The 23,527-nt window shown below is 38.7% G+C and overlaps 1 protein-coding gene across 1 annotated transcript; it reads right to left on the bottom strand.

Moving 5' to 3' along the window:
• Positions 1 to 1,474: 1,474 nt before the first annotated feature.
• Positions 1,475 to 23,089, bottom strand: apoba (apolipoprotein Ba). Its single transcript, XM_062440679.1, has 29 exons — positions 22,951 to 23,089; positions 22,356 to 22,394; positions 21,662 to 21,774; positions 21,401 to 21,546; positions 20,073 to 20,220; positions 19,830 to 19,982; positions 19,295 to 19,419; positions 19,130 to 19,206; positions 18,566 to 19,022; positions 18,196 to 18,343; positions 17,925 to 18,071; positions 17,383 to 17,594; positions 16,844 to 17,051; positions 16,569 to 16,739; positions 16,162 to 16,365; positions 15,173 to 15,340; positions 14,818 to 15,023; positions 14,514 to 14,696; positions 14,250 to 14,380; positions 13,600 to 13,813; positions 13,227 to 13,399; positions 12,952 to 13,127; positions 12,256 to 12,377; positions 11,709 to 12,082; positions 3,908 to 11,482; positions 3,689 to 3,800; positions 3,320 to 3,352; positions 2,998 to 3,184; positions 1,475 to 2,862 (listed from the first exon to the last, which is right to left on the bottom strand). The coding sequence occupies exons 1-29, from the start codon at positions 23,000 to 23,002 to the stop codon at positions 1,693 to 1,695; spliced, it is 13,224 nt and encodes a 4,407-aa protein (XP_062296663.1). The 5' UTR covers positions 23,003 to 23,089; the 3' UTR covers positions 1,475 to 1,692.
• Positions 23,090 to 23,527: the final 438 nt, after the last annotated feature.

The raw sequence follows: 23,527 nt of genomic DNA, 5'->3' as shown, positions 1-23,527 counted from the left end.
AAAACATGACATTTTGACTAATAGGATATAGTCAGAAGGTGTTGATAACAGCTATATGCCAGTGTCTGTGGACTTTTAACTCACAATAAAGGTCACTGTAGTGTTAGAAGAATGTTTTCTGTATATATTCTTTGTAATTATTGCAAGCATGGAATGTGTGCAGTTAAAGTGAAGGAAAGTTAGATTCAAGTGATTATTTTCAGAGCATTTATGTTACTTTGCAAAAGAGGTGATGAATATCAGCAAAATGATTGCCAGCAGCTTTTGCCACTATTACCCATAAGAAACACATCCTCACATCTACCAACACACCCAACACACATGCACACACATGCACACACACACGCACGCACGCGCGCACACACACACACACACACACAAACCTGTTGAGTGGTGAGAGAGAGAGAGAGTGAGAGAGAGAGAAAGAGAGAGAGAGAGAGAGAGAGAGAGAGAGAGAGAGAGAGAAAGAGAGAGAGAGAGAGAGAGAGAGAGACCCAAACACAACAATTAAACCCAAATGTCTTTTCTCTTTTATTGTGCTCTTTATTTGCTAAATTTGTGTGATTATTTAAATATTTGCTCTTTTTTCAATATAATTCAATATAAGTGCAAGTGGAGACTAAAAACATGTATCCACTGCTCTTAGACTGGGACAGTGTTTTTCTATGTGAGGTGTACACATATTGTACAATGACTATTGTTCTGTCTGGGCTTAGTCATGACAGCCTCTCAGTAATTACTGTCCACACCTGATAGGGATAAAAAGGATATTCCTGAAATTTTGCTCATAAAAATATGGGGCCTATTTTAAAATGACTCATGATTATGTGGTATCACCACATGGAACAAAGAGAACTTAATAATACCCTTTTGTAGACACCTATAATTTCCCCTGTCACTCTTAAAACAAGAATACTGAAAAGCTAAGCTATGATGTAATACTGCTATCTTTGATAAACAAAATAGTGGTTGCGAGGAACACGTGTAAACCACAGGGATCATTTTACCGTGACTTTCCAAACACATTTATGAAGATGACCAGTGAGTGAATTGAGATACATATCATTTCCTGTATTATACAGTGTTGTGCAGATACAGTATCACTATGCCATCATGGGAGTTCAGAAAAAGGTCCGTTTTTTCCAAAATATGTTTTTACAGAATCAAAAATGACTCTCTGGGGTTTTCAGTTTTTGCAATTTACATTTACTATCATTTGAAAAATAAGATGTCGTGCTATACTTTACACACAACTCTGGATGAATCTAGAGGATATATTGCCAGATAAAGTCAGTTTCCCATATAAGTGGTATTTCATCATGTTATGCATTTATATTGTTCACATGCAGCAGACAGTAGTGTTAATGTAAATAAAAGGATAAGATGGAAAAAATATAGGTCATTAAGATATATAATAATTGGGTCTATTTATTAAATAAGGAAATGTTGAAACAGTATGACAAACACAGAAATGTGTATTTGGTATTGTTTATTTTAACACCATACAGTAATTTACATATGACACTTTTATACATCATAATTGTAAAAATTGTCAAATTTAAAGAAAATCACACATAAGAATAACTTGTAATCATTTATTTCAGGTAATCATGTAACAAAAAGTAAATTTTTCACAAAGACCTAAAAATTAGGTAATTCATAATGAAACCACTTTTATCAAGAGAGGAATTTTCACTGCCTGGACTGCGTTGGCCATTCACTGAAAGATTTCCAAGAGAAGGGTAAAGGAATTTCAATGTCCAATTTTTTATTGGTTGCTTTTATGTATGGTGCTGTGCTCTGAGATGCCTGCCTCATTAGATCTATGAACTCATTAAGGCCTCCATAGAAATGTGATTGCAAAATATCAATCAACTCCTTGATATCATCATTCACACGCTTCATATTTATAGAATTATAAGCTTCTTGAACTTTCAGTTTGATAAAGTCCTTATATTCAGCCACACTTCTACCTGCCTCCACAATATATTGTTTTGTAGACTGCACAATCTCTGCATGGGTGGCATTAAATTGAGAAGCAATTTTCACATTTTCATCTTTTAGGTTGGTGATGAAATCTTTGACTTTTTCGTCAGTCACCTGGGAGAGGTCGTTAAAAGTCTTGTTAAGCAAATCAGACCAACTGTGCAACGAATCTCTTAGTTGATCGTATACAGATCCCAGTTTTTTAATGATCTCATTTCCATTCACAACAGCATTGGTTCCAGGGATAGTGAACTCAATTTCCCTGATGTATCTAGAAATCTTCTCCAAAAGGCTGGCAAACCTTTGGATTGCCCTGTCAGTGGCTCTTGATACTGAACGACGAGCTTGCTGGAACATCTCCGGGACCGAGAGCTTCTCTCCAGATCCGGGCACTGTCAATTTAACATTGCTCAAGAATTTTGTGACTGCCTCTAGCAAGACAGAAATCTTGTCTTCACTATGTTTCAAGACTTGTCTAGCGTCACGAGCGAAGCTGTCTATAACGTCCTGCACTCTCATAGACATCAAGCTGTCAGAAGCCCTCATGTACATGTCTTTTCCTTGATCACCGAGGTGTTCAACTGAATTCTGCAGTGAGTTGAAAGACAAAGGACCTTCATGATAGGCTCTCTCTATGGCATTGGAGACTGTGCTTTTCAGCTTCATGCTGCCACGGTTGAGATCAAAGCCAAAGTGGGCTATGTGATACTTGTTTATGAACTTAAGCACAGAGTCTGTCATAGTAGGAATTCTGTCTTTGGTTCCCTCAATCACATCATGTAGGACCTCCAAATTCCAGGAGGTTTGTAGGTTCAACTTAGAGTTTCTCAGTGTGGCTTTGGTAGTTAAAATGTCAGTATCCTTGTCAGGGGTAGACTGAAGTTGAGGGAATAACAAAAGAGAATACCAGTTAAAATAGTGTCAGGTTGCAGCATCAATCCATCTGTAGATTTTAAAATTGGTCGCTGTTGACAGCACTAAGCAAATAGAAGAACTCAAAGAGTTACTTACCAAGTAACGACTGAACAATTTTCCATACAGCTGTGATGGAGACCTCCGCTGAAAATTCAATCCAAGGAAACCAGAAGACGGTGAAGACATAGATGCAGTGATGCCATCTTTGCGTGAAGCAAAGCGGAAGCTCACATCAACAAATGTTGGGCTGGTGATGTCAACATTAAGAGTATGAAGAGATGCCCTGTAAAACAAAGGAACAGTTGTGAGTAGAGGTATTTAGTATTTAGTGTAATCTTTGGTCAGCCTCTATGAACAAGAACTCTTTTGAAAACTGCTGAAATATGCAGAAAATCCGCCTTGAGTATCAAAAACTTACATGACATCAGCCATGGGGGTTTGACGTTTAATCCTGAGAAAAGAAATGCCAAATTCATAATAAGAAATATATTAAGATTTATCTTGATCAAACATGGGGCAGCATTCTGCAGAGTATCTTGATCAGAACAGAACCGTTACAACCATACTCTTACTCTTACCTAAACTGGTGTCTTACTAACATTTTAAAGCCTAATGTATGCATGTGCTTTATTAAAAAACTACATGCTGTCAATACATTCACTTTAAACATGCCAGAAACAGATATTTAGAACGTGCCCATTTGGAAACTAAGATGAGATGAAGAAAACAAATTCTAGACTTGCAATCTAATTATTAAAGAAGTACAAAGTATTCGTTATACACTCACCTCAGATTTTGTGCAAAAACATGTTGCCAGTCAACATTTACATCACTGTGAATTAAGTTGCACTTCCCATTTAGACTGATGGCTCCATTAATAAATTCAAGGGTTGTGCTACCTGAAGGGACATAGATATATATGTAGATATAGATATATAGTAGTTCACACAAAATGTTCTTATCATATACGGTTAAGAATAAGGTCTACACTGTGAGAGTGTCTTACCAGTAAAATCATATTCCAAGAAGATCATGGTAGAAGTACAGATGGAATTCAACGAAGTCAGGAGGCTGGAGTCCTTCTTTTCCATGCTTGCAGTTGTTGAGACATTATAAATTGGGGAGGAAACCTTTAGAGTGGCACTGAGGGAGCCAAAGGCTGGGATAAAGACACTTGCAGGCAGGTGGAGGGCAATTTCAGGGATTTCAATTTTTTGCTCCGGAATCACTATGGTTGGAAGTTCAAAGTTTGAAATCTGACTCATGATGTCATTCAGGCTAATGGTGTGCTTTCCAATGTCAAAGGATTTCGGTAGGGTGAAAGGTGATACTGTGATTTCATAATCTGGCATCTTAAATGAAAGGAATGACATTTTTCCCTGTAGATATTCTGTGTTAATATTGTAACTGGGCACCGACATTTTTGGCAAGCCAGGAAGCGTGATGTCAAAGGCTGTAGTGGCGATCACCTTAGGGATGATAAGATTCTTGGGATCAATTGCAAATGGTTCCACATGCAAGGTGGTAAATGGCACATCAAAGGCTGCAACTGAGATTACAGGGGGAAGGGTGAGATGATATGGGACAATGGGATTTTCAAGTCGCATGTCTATGTTCCTAATGGAGCGTGGAATTTCTTTTATCCAAGAAGGCACTGTGATGTTCATTTCAGGGAAGCTAAAAGTGATAACATCTTCAAATAGTTTATATGGTATAGCATACTCTTGGCCCTCCATGTTCTTTGTATATACAACACTGGAAGAGATGTTGAGAAATTGCAAGTTGTCCATATTTGTAACCTGCTCAAACTTGAGCACATCCCAGAGGGTCTTCTGATATACTGGAAGCTTAATTGACTTCAGGAATGCTAGGTGCCCTTCCACTGATCCAGTCAAGTCCATGCGTATCTCAGACTCATCATTGCACACAAGTAAATCACAAGCATGGATGAAATATGCCAACTGTTCCTTACTACTCCAGGTGAAAGACTGTTTTTCTGAGCTGATGGCAAGGTTGATGCTCTGAAGGAGTTCAGCATGACCCAAACTACTTGGCTGAGTTACATAAATGTTCAATGTAGTTTTCAAAGTTGTTAAAGGAACAAAATCTAGTTCTCCTTTAAGACTGTGTTCTCCTTTTGTGTTGAAAGATGCAAAATCAACATTGTTACTGTTTTTGAATTCGACTGTTGCAAATACACGATGCAAGGACACCTCAAGAGCAAAGTTCTCATATATGTCAAACTGGAAGATATTATTATTAGAGCTTCGTTTTTGTTTCTCCAGTTTGTCAATGTTTGACTTTAAGCCAGTCATGACAGTTGAACGCAGGCCATTGGCACTGAGGTAGAAATTTGCTTCATTTTTTAAATCTCCAGCAAAGTTATAACTGTCCATTATAGTAATGTCTGACTCCCCCTCGCAAGAGGTCTCCAGCGACACATAGGCAGAAAGTGCTTCCACAGCAAAGTTCATATCAAGGTTTCCCTTGCCTACAGTCTCAATCACAGGAATGTTGAACATGTATTTAATTTTATTCTTGGAGGCAATATTCGGTTTGGTCTTTGTATTTCCAGTGAGCTCCTGATTCAATTCTAGATTGAGGAATGGTAGACTAATTTTTGCAGTATTACCTACAGAAGCTTCCATGCTCCTTTTGGTGAGACTAACAGCACAGTCGTGATTTGCCTCCACATTTTTATGCTCCAGGGATACAGTAGTGGCCAGTTTTAGTCCCCTCTTCCTTGTCAAACTGGTGGTACCATCCATTTTTCCATTAAAAATATCAAACACAGACATTGAGGAAGCGCTGAACCTAGCAGTAATATCAGCCTGGTTGTACAGGCCAGCATTAGCACTTAGGGTAATCACAGTCGATTTGAAGGAGAAATCATAAGTTAAGTTACCCATGGCTGGAATCACAATTTTGTTCTGAATGGCTGGTAGTGTGAAAGTGGGCAGCTTCATTTCACTTAAGGATTCTGGAACATGGATGACAGGTAACTCCAAAGATGGTAGCACAAGTGTGTACGATGGCACAGAGAAACCTAGCGCCGGAATTTTGAAGCTTGGTGTACTGAGCTCCTTGGGAACAATGTAGCTAAAAGCAGGCATCTCAGCCTTGAAAGCAGAAACCTCAATATTCAGTATTGGTATTTGGTAACCAGGGACAGTGAAGATTCTAGGCGGCAGGCTAGAAGTGTCAATTTTGTGTTTGATATACCGTGACTTTGCCTGGTTGTATGAATCTTTTAGAAGTACAACTACTGTGTCTCTAAATTGTTCAAATTGAACCTGGACGATTTTGGCATTGTCACTGATTGCATTGTAGATTGGTTCAAGGTATAATTCAAAGCTGTGCATTTCAGGGTTTTTGTAGTAATTAAGCTTTAGGTTCATATCAAATGACTGTTGAGGAGAGGTAAGCAACGCACTGAATCCAGCATGATCCCACAGAGAAAAGTCTCTGACCTCAGGGGTTTTGATTTCTAGATATGGTACAGTCATTTCAGGGATAGAGAGAGGAACAGTCAAAAAGTCTAAATTAGCCTCTCCATTAGCTACTGAGTGGAAGAAAATGTCCATTTCATTATTTTCTGCTGTGAAGTTGTGATTGTACTTGTATTGATTGAATCTTGCCAAAGCAAACCAACAAGCCCGCTGCTTCTCAGAGTTGAGTATGACACCATAGTCATGTTGGAGATCCGCCTTACCAGTAAGCTTCAGTGGGAAGAATAACTTTAAGTTTACTTTATTCTTAACATCAAGCACAATCTCAAATGGATGGGCCATAAATTCCAGCGAGTGTGACATGGATCCAGTTGTACTTCCAGTGAGTTCAGCATCATGAGAGGCTGTCAGTGCAATTTTTAAGTCCCCAATATGAGCTTTTCCATTTAAAACTGTGACACTCTTCTCAACAAATGGAACTTCAGTTTCGCATCTTGCTTCAACAGTGACATGGCTTAGACTCACTGATTCAGCAGTTAGTGATTGCTTTGACGTCAAGGCCTTACAGTCTGTTTCCCCTACAAGAGTTAACTTGGCAGTGCTAAAATTGATGTTGAATTCTACATTGCTTTTGTGTGTGCCTTCATCAGAGTAGTCTTGAATAGACCACTTTCCATTACCAGTAGTTTCACCTGTCAAGGTAATTCTGTCAGATTGCGCTGTAGCTGCTATATTCTGTTTCATTGTTGCCTGACTTGAGGTTTCCATTGATGGGATGTCCAAGTTATGGTTGTAGTCTGTGTCCATGATTGCAGAAATACCATTCTTCAGTGTAAGTGCCATGTTGTTGACCAAATCTGCTGTGTACATTTGAGTTGTGGCTTTTGCAGTAGTCTTCGCAGAGGTTTCACCAGAAGAGCCAGCAAGTGTCAACGATCCTTCATGATTAATTGAGAAGGCCATATGTGTAGCTTTCACAGTTTCTGTGAATAGCAACTTCTTCAGTCTGGGAGCCTCCAACTGAGCAGTAGCCTCAAAGGTGTATTCAAGGGGCTCAATAGGTGATTTGACATGAGAAGTAAGGGTGGCCCTAAACTGTGGGTTTTTTGGTGTGGAAGTTGAATTCTCAATCTTCCCTGTAGTTACAAGAGTGAACTGTGCAGAGTTCACTCTAAATTCTCCATGAAGTTTTCCAAAAACTGGGACACAAATGTCGCTGGGAACCTCAGGCAATTTGATCTCTGGAATTGCAAGTATTGTGATTTCGAAGTCCTTCAAATTCAATTTGGGGATGTTGATGGCAGGAAATTTGATTTCAGAAAGTGTAATTGCAGGAAAGGTGAAATCTGGAAGTTCAGATAGGTAAAGAACTTTCAGGTCCCCAAAGATTTCCTCGGGATCAGGCATTTGGATTTCAAATTTTCTGATGTCATCTATAATTGCAATTATCTTTGCTTTGATCTCATCAAAATCTATTGTTAAACCAGGGATTGTGTAGGAATTGAGGATGGTGATTTCAGGGATTGAAATTTTAGTTGGTATGCTGATCTCCTGCAATTTATTCAACTTGATTGTAAATGTAGGAATGACAAGATCAGTAAGAGGTACCGTAAACGTGGGAACTTTAATCTTAGCTCTTTTCAATGCATCCAGAACTCCATCTACAGCCTGCTTTATCTGGTTCAAAGTCTCGTTTTCCTTCACCACTCTGCTAATCCCTTCTATTAGTTGGTTGAACTTTGCAGAGATGTAGGCGACCACATTGCTATAGGATTCACTTGCTCTTTGGAGGTAAATGTACATTTCTTCTTTGATATCCATATCAAGAATTCTTTGTCTCATGTCTTCAAGTATATCCTGCACTTTCAATTTGATATCATTGTAAAATGTAGTATCAATCACATTTTTCAGTTTCTTTAGAGCATCTGCCACCTTTGTGTTTTTGAGTTTGTCCAAATAGTTGAAAATGGCACTTTGGATCTCCCTGAAAAACTCCCTAATAGCCTCACATTTTTGCACAATCTCATATGTTTTAATCTGCCCATTGATATAGTTTGTTAGGTGAGCAATTTTGTTGTTGGTATCTTCAACAAATGCACTATAGTCAAATTCCTTTAATGACTTAATCACTGAAGACATTTGTGCATTAAGTTCTTCAATGCTTTTCTTAAAGTCAATTGCTCTGAGCTGATTTATCACACTATGCAAAAATTGCATTATTTTATCATGAACAATTTCAAATTTAATCGCTTTCAGAGCATCTACCATTGACTGCACAGTCTCTTTAATTTTAAATTCCTTGATGAGAACTATTACATCATCCATTAATTCTTTGAATTTATCATCAATATCATAATACAAAAGCCAATCCCTAATATAGGAATACACTGCATTGAGTTTGTTGGGGACTTCATATTCATCAATCCAGTTGACAATAACATCATTCATAGATTCAATCACTTTTTGAATCTCTGAAGAAGGGATTTGATATGAAAGCTGCTCAACATACTTGGCCACATCAATTGAAAGAAGGTAATCTTTCACATTTTGGAGGGACATTTTGATGTCAAAGTTCTCAATAGCCTGTTTCATTTCAGACAGTATTTCTTTGATTTTCTCCAAGATTCCATATCTAGAATCAAGTTCTCGCAGCCATGCAACACTGCTTTCTGTGATCTTTTGTAAATCAATCTGGCTGATGATATCCTGGATGGCATCAAGTGCTTTAATAAGTGATTGTTTGATTTCATACTTCTCATTAAATGCACTGAGTTGCTTTCCAATTTGGGAAAGTATATTTGTTATCTTATCAGCAAGGCGTCCTGTCTGGACATAGTCTTTGACTTCAAGAATGAGGTCTCTAATTTTGGTGGCAATGTCCATCACCGTACTTTCCAAGTTCTCTCTCAAGTTGTTCACCGCAATCTCCAAGTCATCTAGTGTTATAGCAAACTCTTCTATCAAATAATCAAGTTTTGCTTTTACTTGACTCACTTTGTTCTCCAAGTCCATTTTTTGCATGAAATCACTCACTTGCATTGGTAGCCGATCTAACTTCGCTCTGAAGTTGGTGATTAGCTGAGTAATATCTAGATTGTCAATGGACTGTTGCAGTGATTCTAAGGCTTGAACAAGTATATCCTTGAGCTGTTGAAAGGCAGCAGGAAAGCTCTCGATAAATGGAATATTAATGATATGACAGTCACTGTTCTTGTCATACTTGAGGAAACCAACCATACTGAACTCTTGTATTTCTGGTACTGATCTCTTGTCTCTGCTCATCTTGCTGAAAACGTCTGTCAACATTACTCCTGAATATTCTAATCCAGTCTTCTCAGGATTATTGTAAGTACTGATGTCCTGGTTGTAAGCATGTTCGTTCATCTTAGAGTTTAGCTTCCAGGTCAGAGATTGTTCATTTGGTATCAGGAGAGCATCAAATTTGTTTTCCAAATAAGTGGATGACTCCCCACTTGGAAGCATATGTGTGGTTGACACACGGCTGTCATGTGAGTATGCAAGAGCTAGGGGCTCAGCTTTAACCAGAAACTTACTGTACAGCTGTCCAGTGTGCTTCCCATTTAGATTAATTTCTCCATCACTGTTGACAAGGGTATCAACAGTGAGGCTGAATGGCAATGCCATGGTTCGTATGGTGCTGTCAAAACGTAGAGGCTCAGAATTTATTCGTGCTTCACATTTTGACTTGGAGGAAAGGCCAGCAAACTCAATTTCACAGTTGTGACTCAGCTGTGCATCCATTAAATTTCCAGAAGTGCTGAATTTCACAGTACCAGCCATATCATTGTAGCTAATTTCATATGTATGTTTAATGTTGTGTTCTTGCCCATAAGCTCCCTTCATACTTCCACTCAGGTCCACCTTAATTGGCTCAAGCTTCATGTGACCTTCATTGTTAAAACTGACATCGTAAAAATTGAGGTCATTTGTCATATCTAATGACATAACAAATGGCTTCATATCAACCTTGGTGTCATGTTTATATTGAATATCTTCACAGATGAAGTTGTCAGTTTTGGAGCGAAGGTTTAAGGTCCACAGAGTTAGGGTCAGTGTGTGGCTATTTTCTGTTTTCATCTTGTTCAATGTTCCCATGTTATTGCTAGTAAAAGTCAAAGCCCTTTTGTTCAGTACTAAATTCATATTGTTCCTTGTGGTTGCATCATGTGCACTGCCCTTAAAGACACCTTTTAAAGAGGCTACCTCAGCTGTGATTTCACCGTCGATGTTCAGCTCTCCTCTAATTTCGTCAGCCATCGCTTTGGTCTTAGAGGATAGGGATGCTCCATTTTTGTCTATGGCACCATTGTAAATATTCTCAAATGTCACAGGGCTGCACTGAATGCTATTAGTCCCGCTAGTAGTCAGACCATTTATGCCAACCATAACAGATGCTTTGTGTAATCCACGACCTGCTTCAAAGGTGAGGGAACCCTCTGAGTTTAACTCAAGTCCATTTGAATCCAGGGAGCCTGTTATAAGTGAGTATGCCCTGTTTGTGTCATCATCTGCCTGTGACTCAATCCTGAGGATGGCCATATGGCTGGACACACCAAGTTCAACTTTGTTATTGAGTGATTTACCCATGGCTGTGGCATCAGCATTGCACTTTAGGGTCAGTTGTGCATCTTTATACTTAAGCTCTGCTACATGCCTGAGGATATCATTCTGAACATTTGTTTTGGAAACAATGTTCAACTCGGAGTTTGCGTAGACTCCGTTAATCATGTTGTTAGCTTGGATGAATGGTGAGTTGAAGCGCAGGGTGGACTCTCCTCTTCCTTCTCTTTCAAATGGACGGACGTTGTAGTTGTGGGTGTAGGAGGTATTAGTATACAATGAACCTATTGTAAGTGTTCCGTCCAAGGTGCCGTCACCTGTAACTTCACTTGAATCTAGAGTGGAAGTTGACTGAGCAGAGTAGTAGAGGGAGGCTTGGAGGCCTAGTGGACTGTAGGCTTCAATCTTGTAGTTGGCCATTGCATTGAGTTTGTTTGTCACCCGTAAGGTTTCTAAGACACTAAAGCTTGTCTCAATGAGGCTATGGCTGAAAGAATTATTCAGAAGGTACTTTAGATTATCATCAGCTCTTCCTGACACCATCCCAGTTCCTTTAAACAGGCAGAAAGAAATGATAACAATGTCAATATATGTAAGACGGAGAGAGATGTAGCTGAAGCTCAATTTCACAGTAGACAAAAGTTTGATCTACTTGAAACAGATACACATTGAGTCTTTACAGTCTTACCATTCACATCAGTGTTACAGAGTGAAAAAACATAGGCCAAAGCAATTCTTCAAAAACTGGTAATAAATGGTCTTGAATAAGAAGTTTACCTTCAAGTTTGTAGGACAGTAGGTTGATAGGTGATTGGGCCATGGCCTTGTACTGTGCAATGTAGCTGGGGACATCAACAGTGTTGTTGCCCCCAGAGATGGAACCTTCCCAGCTGTAGAGGTTGCTGTTGAGCTTGGTGGATGCTTCAGCGAGACCAAGAAGGGGTACCGTGAAATCCAAAGAAGGTGGTACAGTGAATGATGGTAGTGGATAGTTTTTGGCAGGGATATATAGGCCTATCGCAGGTAAATCTATGAGAGGAGTAGATAGAGTACTGGGGATGTTCAGTTCTTTTGACTTTTTGCCTCCCAGTGGCAGAGCCAGTAAGATAGCCATCTTCTCCTTGTTGAACTGGTATCGGAACAAGCTGTCACTGTTGTAAAAATGGATAGTCAATATCATTCCACTTTCAAAATTTGCATCTGAAATTACATTTCAAAACTATACTACAAAGGAAACCAGAGGCTAGGACAACTAGTATAGTGGAAAGGTGGGTTAAGGTTTATGTGAAATCTTATGTTATAAACCTCTATATTTAATACTTACGACTGCAGGAACAGTTTCTCAGGCAGGGATGGCAAAGTGAGATCTGAGAGGCTCCTCTTACTTCGCAGGTTTGCAAGACTTGGGACACTTGCTGTCAGTTTGTCCAGCCAAATATTACCTGCCTACAGGGTGATAAGCAGATTAATTCAATCTCACTTTAAAATAAAACTGAGTTTGAAAGCACTCAGAGAGAAGTATATGTCTCAAGTCTGCACCTGGATCTGGATCTACAATCACAATATACAAAGCAATAGACAACAATGGTGATTTTTGTGAAACACCTATTCTTGTAAACAATATGCATTTGTGAAAGTGAAATGAACTGTGCAAATTTTCCAATGAGTTGACCACTGAGTTATAGCCATTCCAATTCATCACACTGTACAGCAACATGATGCAACACTACTTTGAGACAAAGCTACACATTTTGTAAATTGCGTAATTGTTGATATGTGCATCTTTCACCTAAATTTGGCAGTAAATGCAGCAACTGTTTAATGATGTTGTATATGTCATAGACTGATGATGACACTATCCACACAAAAAAATGTTTAGTTCATCTTTGTCTCATGGGCAAAACAAAATTCACAAATTCTTGAAATATCATGCTAACTAAGACACAGACAGAAAGACCAATGGGACTGAAAACCCAATCTTCTTGGCACAGGTAATACATATGCTGTCATATTAAGTTACCTCAATGCCTTTGGTGACTATGTGACGCAGTTTCATATCAGTCTTTGCCACTCTCTGGTCCAGGATATCATCAATGAGTTGTTGTAGCTGCCTGTGGCGATCCTCTACATTAGGTATCAGTTTCTGAATCTCTGAATTCAGGTCTGATTTTAGTTCCACCTCAAGCTTGTCAGCATCTTTAAGAGAAAGTCCAAATGAACCCACAAATGTACAAATTAATGGATGTTTTGAATCTATCTTCTACACTAAAGCCATAAAAGATAGATAATAGTTACCATATTTAAGGGAGGTTTTCTGTTCAAAGGATGTCTCAGGGAGTTTGATGACTGTGTCTATGTCCATGAGTATACCCTCATCATTCTTCAGGGTTGCAGTGACAGAGGCATCCGTTTTTAAAGAGGGAATGATCATCTGGAGTTGCAGCATGGCATCCTTCATCATTTGAAGTCTACATTTAAAAAAGGTTTAAAATACTGTAACTGTTTGGATTGTGTCTCAGTTTAATTATGCTCCTCATTTAAAGGAATGTATCTGATCAACTCATTACCATTTAAGAATAAATAGTCTTAAGAAACCAGGCTGGACAACTGAAACTGTTGCTTTATCTATCACTAGGAAAAATGTAAGGCTTAATTATAGGACAAGTACCTTGTGCGTCCAACCAAGGTCATCTGCGGTATGTTCTTGTTGGTGATATCAATGGTGATACCTCGCATCCTCATTCCTGTAGCATCATTTTTGTCAGTTACAGCCATCTTGATGCCAGCTTCCACATCATAGTCGGGAATGACAACCTCAGTGGTGAGAATATTCTTATTGGGATTGTATTTCAGAGATACTGTAGCCTCTGTTGAATCATCACCTAGTAAAATCAGAAATTAGACTAATTAGTCTGTGCTTTATATAACTATACAACTGACAGCCTCTAGATCTATTAGCATGGGTGCCTTTATCAATGCCCTAAGTGATTTATACACATAATAAATGCATATTTGGTCTACTTTACCCTGCTACACAATATATGCAGGGATAATTATGGACAGTCTTGTGGAACATTCATTCTGGACTCTTACAGTTCAAGTACATGCCTACCTACCTTGGTGTAATATGTTTTTACATCTAATGTCAATGTTTCTAACATTTCTGTTCTATAATATCTGTGCATTGCAACTAGGGTATGGTTAAGGTTAGGGAAAGATTGTGATTACAGTTAATGAAAAGACAGAATTAAAATTACCTTACCAGCCAATTTGAATTTACATACACACTAACACACACACAATATCATATGACAGTACCTTCAGCCTTCAGGGTTAGCTTCAGAGATTCTGCTTTACGGCGACTGTCTTTACCCTCTCGGAGAGTTTCAGTGCTTATGGTGGCAGTGTACTCTGAAATTTCCCCTGTGGGCTGGATTTCAACTGCAAACCTACAAAAACAAAACTTGTTTCATTAAATCGGGTTTATCTAGTCAACTAGCCACAGAGAGACTACTAAACCAAACATGATAACACACCACCAGTGGGTTTCCAATTAAATTTGCTACGGTGGCTTCCCCTTACGTGGTTTCTCCTGTCAGAGGGTAATAAGGAGCCTGGTCCATGGAGGTCGCATTAGAGTAACGGACTATGGTGCAGAGTTTCAGACCATTGAATAGGGGCTGGCAGTCAGTTGAGTCAGTCCGGTCTTCCACAAGGGATGGCACTATCTTTGTTTGACCAGAGGAGACTGACAGCACCTTGTTACTATATTAAGAGAGAAGAGTTATGAAGTGATAAGAGTACAACATGACACAAGCAATATTGTACTCATGTCATATGTCATTTTGGGAAGAGATCTGTATCACATGAGACAGCTGCTACTAACCTAATACTGAACAACTGAGTGTTTGACTTAGGAGCTGGGATGGACAGTTTGATCTGGTTACTGTTGATGGTGACCTTAGCATTGAGGGAACTCTCGTGGTACATATTAGTGTGCATCTCAAGCCCAGCGTCCACATAGTCTGGAATGTGAACACCCATTTGGGTAATGAATTCTAACCCAGCTGAAGGCATAAATGACAGGGTACCCTGCAGGGAGAAGGATACAACAAAACAAAATAAAGCCTTAAACAGTCATTCGCATGGGCTAGAAACCTGGGGCCCAAAATAGCAGTACTGTGACTTTATTCCATAACTTTAGTCTGTATGTAAAATAAGATGACGAGGAGATAGCTTACCATGTTGGAAGTGAAAGTCATGCCTCCTTTGGCACCAGGGGCAAACACTCCAGCCAGTGAGAACTTCAGAGGGAAGCCAGAGGCAGTAGGTAGTGAAAAGGCATTCTCCATGAAGATGTAGTGGGCAAAGACATCATTGTCAGTGCTAGATCTCAATGCAGAAAAGGCCTATTGGAAATAAACAAACATGTTATATGAATAGAGAAGAGAAGAGAAGATATTCCTTTATTAGTCCCACAGTTGGGAAATTTACATTATTGCAGGAGGAAGTGGATATCAAAATAGACAGAGCATCAATAGAAAGAGCAATAAATATTAAGTACACAAGCAGTACGGAAAAAAGTAACATTTTTGTACATGTACATGTATAAAATGAGGAAATGCAAATGACTCCAAAGTCTGGCCAAGAAGAGAATACAAAAGATAGTCACAATCTATTCATGACCAGTATAACTTAATGGTAACTGCATGATTTTTAGCCAAGGTGCATGTCTCCAGTGATGGCAATGCTGATCATTTTTTTGGTCGGTCCACCGCTTTTGTTTAGACTGAAATATCCAAGCAATAGTTGGATTGCCATGAAATGTTGTATAGACATTTCTTCACAGTCTCTCTAGAGTGCCTTGGTAGTCCAGTCTGTCCAATATGAGTGACATTTGTATCAGTCTCAGCTCTCTTTGTATTTAATACTAATTAATAAATGTCAGCATGTTAACATGTATTGCAAACATTATCTACATCATAATGTGTGAATTCTTACTGTGATTGTGCTAGCATGCTGACATTAGCATTCAGCTAAGTGCATCCTCACAGGCTTTTGACCAGTTGTCTTATTTTTAAAAAAAAATCTGTAATCTGTGTTAGAGGTAGATTATCAGTTACAGATAGGATTATATTTGTAATTTCTAATCTCCAACTAAAGTAAAAGGACACAAGTATTTGAGTTTTTCTTTCCTGCAGTGTTCTCGTCAGAAAACAAAAGATCTGACCTTGCCAGGCAGAATCCTCGTGAAAACATGGAAGTACATGAATAGAGTGTCTGCCATCTCTCTCATTTCGCTGGTCTTCATGTATCCTATCTCATTTCCCAGAAGCCGAAGATAGGCAGTAGCTTCAGGGTTAGGATGTGAACGAATGTATTTCACCAGTGTCTGGACATGGACGTCAACATCTTTCATAAAATCCTGGAAGGTCTGGAGAAATATTACAAATGTATGTATTAGTTCCTGGCCATGCACAAGCTATCAAGCTGTCATAGCAACTGGCAAAAACAATGTATCCAGGTAATTTAATAGCTGATTTCATGTTAGCACAGTTTTACAAGTTAGATAAGGTTTTATTTATGTGGTGGCATTACAAGCACGTTATGTATTGAAATATTCAAAAATCATATCACCTGTCTCTTCATTCTGTGTCTGTTGGGTGTGATTCTCTCCAAAATGTTTTTGAGTATCGGAGATTTTTCACCTGCCCAGTACAGGGCTTTGGAGATGGGTTCGTCAAAGAAACCCCTCTCTCCAAAAAGACCATCAATTGTTGGTTCAAATCCTGTCCCTTCAACACCAATCTTGAAGGGAGAAATTTTAGATGTTTTAACTATTGACAAGGCAAATTTGTGTGCCCTCACCACGTGTAAAAAAAAAAAAAAAAAAAAGTCTATTGAAAACGTACCTCAAAGATGTTATGGTTGTAGTCCAAAACTTTTAGAGTGGCCTCCAACATCACCTCTTTGGGTAAGGTGTTAGTGGCATCGAAGATGGCATTGCTCTGCACTGAACCCAAGGGAGTGTCTATCTTGTAGTTGCGTGACTTGCCACCGTAGACTGCGTCCTTGAATGCCATCTCGTTTTCAAAGTTTGTGTCAATATACCGTCTGAGTCTTTGGTAAGGAAAACAGAGAAGGTTTTAGTGAGATGACACAGTGCCAAAACAACTATTTTATTTTCCCTTTTGAAATTAAGAAGAGGTTGTAGGAAAAAAGGTTGTGTCCTTTTTTTCCATGCCGAGTAATGTTTGAGACACCATTGTCTTAACCCAATGTAAACGCTTCTACTTTGGCTTCAATTTATATCTCTAATATTAAAGGGAACGCATTGAATGATTTTTTTGGTCACTTGGGGGCAGAAGAGGTCCATAACAAGCTGAAAACCCCACCTTATGAAAATGCTGGCTAACATGCATTAACGCATTATTGCTGTGCAATTACTCACTGTTGCATTTCTGGCTCATTGGAGTTTCGGATGTGTTTCATGTGAGAGGCCACAAAAGTCATGAGCTCCACGTCCCCCATATACTCGAAACTGCTCACAATGTCTTTCACCAGGGCAAAGTCTGGATTCTTCATCAGAATCAGGTAGGCTGCTAGTCGTTTCTCAACAGGGCTCTGGACATCCTTGTATACATTCTTGAGGACGTTTCTGATCTGTGATCAACCAAATGATAAAATTAAGTCAGCTTGTTGTGACTAGTGCTGGGAGTATATGCATGAAAATATGCATACTGTACATTTTGGCAATATTCCAGTTTCAATCATTTATCTTCTATCCAGTGATATTGTTGCTGCTGCTTGTGTGTGACTTTGTTCAAATGTCAGGCTGTCAATTTTAAATACAACATGTTAAATGTGTGTGTGTGTGTGTGTGTGTGTGTGTGTGTGTGTGTGTGTGTGTGTGTGTGTGTGTGTGTGTGTTTGTGTGTGTGTGTGTGTGTGTGTGTGTGTGTGTGTGTGTGTGTGTGTGTAAAGTTACTGTACCTCATCATTGATTTCCATCAACCTTAAGGCCTGTATGGCAGACTTTTGGTTTGATAATGGAATGTCATTTCTCTTAACACACTTCAAAATAGAAGAAATCAGGCCAGGGCTGACTGCTTGCATGGCTTTACCCATGACACCAACAACCTGAAGATTGGAAAAAACTATTAACATAGGGCATTGCAACACTGAGACAGACTCCCTGGTAGGAGATAACTTCTCACAGAGTCTAAAACTACAGTTTGTGAGATGATTGAATAATTATTAGTACCCTCAGTACAAGGAAGGACTTCTCATGAGGGTCAGAGGGAAAGTCAGCATCGTAATCAGGGTCAATTTCTCCTGAGCAGTCATTTAAGAGTGTCTCCATGAACCTTGACACCTCTGTGACTTCTGGAGTAATTTCTCCTGTATGGAACCTGTGGACAAGATATGATCATATGGTGGTTTGGATAAAGATTGTTTAAAAAAAATACATTTGTGAATGTCTCCCTCTAATGGTCACCTCTGGTAGTTACACAGTTTGCAATTAGGCATTAAACTCAGCAGATCATCTACATGTAAACATTGTAACATTATAAAATATGTCTGACAACTACAAATCTCAGGTTTTAAGGGGGAAAACATGCCAATTTACTTACTTCTTAACTGTGTTGGCCAGCGCATACATGATTGCTTTGCTCTGTTTGTATTGAGCCGTGCTGAGCATGTCTCGGACCCGTGCAGCATCAGGGTTAGGTAGGAGACTCAGCCCATAGACAAGAGCATCCACCTCTAGTGACACCCCATCAATGCTCCTGATAGTCTGGAGGATGGCACTGGTGCACTCTGGGGTTCCACACTGCAAGAGGGCCTGCCAGGTGAGCCAGACAGACTTATCCATCATCTCAGTGACTGTCTGGCTCAGGGTCTCGTTCCTCAGGGCACGTAGGTTGGACACCAGCTTATGGAAAAGGCTGGTCCTCTTCTGACCCTGGTCTGTACCTGCCAAAGCCACAAGGTCCTGCAGGGTGCTCAGAGCAGCGTCTTTTGTCTGGACTGGAGCTTTATCATCAGGATCTTCAAAGTTGAGTGGCTTGATTTTTCTGACATTCACATCTGTAGCAATGCAAATTCAGCATGTCAGTTTAGCATTTCTCAATAAGAACTGTGAAGCAACATTATATGTGTCAGGATCAGCAGACATGCTTGAAATGATAATTTACCAAATTCTTTGTTGGGGATCCTTTTGGAACTTTGAAAGCTGAGATCCTGTGTTACCACGGATGAAATCCCATTATCCCTGTCGGACAGATTGGACAGTGAAGCAAAATGTATAACACTGTACTTATATACATACATTTTAAAGATGTACTCAGATGATGTCTTACTCATGGGAGAAGGGCAAGTAGATGTGTTTTTCTGTGCACATGGCAGATGTGATGTGCTTTCCTTTGTTGTCAAACTGGTAGTTGCAGTCTTGGGTACTTGTAATCAGTTTAGACATGGAGCGATGCTGAAATAAAACATAAACATGTTTATGAATTTTAACATATAGCCTATTTTCAAGTCAGGAAAAATTAAAAACTAGAGAGCACTTAAGTATCTTTTTTTTTTTTTTTTTTTTTTTTTGTTACTTTTGGCCACCCGTTCACCAGAATGTCAGAAATTTTACACCAACATAGCAAAGCACTTCACACTAATGGAACTATATATTATTCATCTCACATGGAAGCTAAATGCTACACCAGTGAATCTATCTTAATGTAATAGTTGAGTTGCTATTAACCCTGTAAAGTCTGAACCATCAAATAATTGCCAGAAAATTCGAATTTTTTGAAATTCTCTCTTTTGACCACTGGTCATATTTTACATTCATTGCACACTGATATTAAAGTCACTTAAATACAGGTCCTGGTGTCTCACCAGATTTTGTAGAAGCGCCAGAGGACTGTTGGCCTGTTTTCTGCCATAGAACATGTCACACTGCGACAGATCTCTAGAAAGGGTCACATCTGTGGCGATGTCCTTTCTGGCATTCTCTGTGTAGTCTGTTAAACACTGGCCATGTACTGTGCTCTGGAAAGAAGAAAAATGCAAATGAGGGATTTGGCTTCCAAGATTCTAAATGTATTTAAATCAAAAGAGCATCAGCAGGGAGATACCAACCATGAGGGTGCTCGGTCCTTCCTCAATGATAGGCACCATGAGGGCTGAGATTATTCCTCTCTTAATGTTGAGGATGTTGACCAGTTCGTTGTCATCGGGGTACAGCTGGATATTGGTGATCTGCTCCACGCTAAACCTCAGTGAGTTCCTGGATTAAGAACAGTCAGACCATTCAGGAATGTTACACAGTAAACAAATAGACTCAGGCAAAGTTAATACCAGACATGTTTAAGGTCTGTTGTAAATGTAGTTGTAGTTTGTATTACTGTAACTGTGGAGGGCATTTGTGCTCGCAGCCTTTGAGTTCAAGTCCAAATTTGCCTATAGGGAGAATAACTTATATAGAATTGTATTGTATTGTATCGTATCGCATCATATCGTATCTTATCGTATAGTATCGTATCGTATCGTATCGTATCGCATCGCATCGCATCGTATCGCATCGTATCGTATCGTATCGCATCGTATCGCATCGTATCGCATCGTATCGTATCGTTCTATTTTCGTAATTTTCCTCTTCAAGTTCTCAAGCACAAAACTAATTTGTGTCTTATATAAATTATATATTAATATTACTCAGTAGAATTCAACTTTAGAAATTCATAGCCAAGATGAAGAAGGTCTTTAACCAAAATGCTGCATTTTAAATAAACTTAGAGATGACTCTTTGTGGGAATTCAACACTTTCTTTTGTAGGATTTCTTTTTTCTACACAGCAGTCTGCCATATGTGTATTTGACCTTAAATACTGCAGTAACAAAAAAAGCTGAAATTACACACTAAAAAATGTGACAGTTTAAACAGATCAGATTATTTTCTAGAATATTCATTAACTTAAAATGTGTTTTTTTTTTTGCAAGGCAATTTCATGAATTTACAAAATGCAATGGTTGTTGTTTGGGTTAATTCAAACACATATGGTAAATATATTTGATATTTCTTCATATAACTATTCAATATTCTGAATGTAAATATGTAATACAGATAGAACAAATAGAACTACTGTGAAAATATCCTTATTGAACCTTGTCATTTGACAATTAACGGCTACGGTACCTGGAGCTTTGTATTTAGCTGACAGAAGTAAGAAAGGTGTCCTCAGGCAGTTTGTCTGACAGCCATGATTTTAAAAAATGCTTCACCAACTCCTGGTTTTAAAATAGACTTTGGAACAGCTAATAGAGACTGTATTGAGTTTAAAGTTTGCTTTTTTTTTACTCTTGCCCCTTTTGCTTTGTCATGGCTCAGCATGGACACACACAAAAAAAAAAAAATTGCCTTAACTTACAAAACAGCCATCATATCAGATGGTATGGTATGATACATACTTATCCATGGCAGCCTGGAAGGCCTCAGATCCAGGGGCCGGCCTGTACACCGGCTGGCCCTGGGGATCCATGACAGACACTTCACTGAGAGCACACCCCTTGGTGCGCATGATGAATTTGCACATCTGCGGGACTTCGATCTCGACCTGCAGATATGTTACAGTAGAATCAGGGTCAGTGCAAGAGACAGAGAGGAAGCTCAGATAAGAACATTCAGTTATCAAGTGACCAAGTGACAAAGTGGGAAACATAGACATGTACCTGACAAGAGACTTTAGGCCCATTCCTCAGGTTGGCAGTACCCACTACACCATTCCTGCTCTCTGTGGTGTACTGGTAGACATATTTTTTATGGGCCTTGAATCTGGATGCCACTGCAATGAAATAATGATGTCACAATGATATCAATGATTTTAAAGATGAGGTTCTAATGTTAAATGTATAGGAATCGTCATGTGTGCTGCTGTTTCATGAGTTCGGAGTCAAGGTTTACATCATCACTCTACAGCTGACCTTTGGACCCTGCAGTGGATTAAATGATATTTCGAAGTGAACAACAGCTATTGTACTGAACCACAACAGCACGAAGTCCTTCACTTAGCTGCTATCTCCAGAAAACAGGTCATGTGTTTATTAGTTTAACAGAACTAACATCGATCTGTTATCAGTTCAATGAGTATTTGTGACAAAATACCATCTAGTCCCCCCCTTCTCTATCTACCCTATGCACATACAAACCCAGCTCTTTCAATATCTGCCAAAGTCCACAGTTTTTTGTAATGCCTGTTGCGTACTTAAAAACATGCAATAGAAATTTGTTGCACCGTTCTTATTTTTTTTCCCTTTGCAAATTAAAACAACTTAATTACAATCAGAAAAGGATTTTGATGGTTTGAAGTTTGAAGTTGTGGATACTTTTCATATGAATGTAACTGGTGCGTCGATTGTAACTTACACTGACACGAAGTTTGCTCATTATTGTCACTGTCCTGCTCTGAAAAGCAAAAAAAAAAGTGAAGAATCATAAGGTTATTAGACATTATTTGTTTTTCATAACTGTGGCAAAGTCACAACATATTATTAGTAATATATATGCTGGAGGTTTATGCTGTTTTAATCAAAAATGTTATGTAAGGATAATAGTGAACATGAAAATGTGCAGATAGATATAATCCTAATGGCTTCCATGTGATCGTCCACAAGTAGGAACTAATAATAAGAACAAAGTAGGAAAAATACAGTTTTTATAATTAACATAAATATGGCCGAATCATTTTTTTCACAGCATACATTTTGTCTTGTCACAATAGGAAAAACACATTTAATTTAATTAAATTAATTTAATTTAATTTAATTAATTTAATTTAATTTAATGACAAGTCAAAATGTGTCCTGTAAAAAAGGCCTATATACTACAACTGCCTCACTAAATAATTTGTTCCAAACAACAAATGATGACAAAATACTATCTCATTTAGCCTGAATATATATATATATATATCTATTATCTGGTTTCTTTTAAAAAAAAATTGAAACGGATTCCTACTTACGAGCCAAAGCATAGCCGCTCAGCAGCAGTAACACACACAGCTTGTAACCCATCGTGGGGTTAAAGAAATGGTTTCCTCTTTGTTCCTCTGTCCTCTCAGTCTTGACTAACACAGTTACACTTCTGTCTGGATCTTTTATAAACTCCCCCTTCTCAGTCCATCCTTAACACAGTCCTGCTAAATAACCGGGGTACAGCCTGGGAGGTTGGTTCAAAGTTCAGACTCTGACCAGCACAGAATGTTATTTTAGGGTAAATAACTCCTGATCACAGATACTGCAACTCTTTTGTTCTTTCTTCTTGGTTATCAATCAGTGTGTTGCTGTAACAAGATAAATTATGTTTTGGTTAATTGTCCCTGTGTTATTTTAATGGAGAAAAATAAAAAATTTATACAGTCAACAACATAATACCCTTGCACCAAGAGAACATAAACAGGAAAAATCCTTCCGCTAAATGCCTTTTTTGTCCTTATATGACAATATTGTTCATTTTCACCTTTCTGACTGCTCTGAGCATCACATCTGGAGGAGTCTGACCCTTGTTTGTCTTCCTGACAAAGTTCCTGGTCATTTTGC

This window comes from Scomber scombrus, chromosome 19, assembly GCF_963691925.1.
Source record: "Scomber scombrus chromosome 19, fScoSco1.1, whole genome shotgun sequence".
Taxonomy (NCBI): domain Eukaryota; kingdom Metazoa; phylum Chordata; class Actinopteri; order Scombriformes; family Scombridae; genus Scomber; species Scomber scombrus.
The sequence above is the reverse complement of the archived record's forward strand: the minus strand, read 5'-3'. Positions and strand labels throughout refer to the sequence as shown.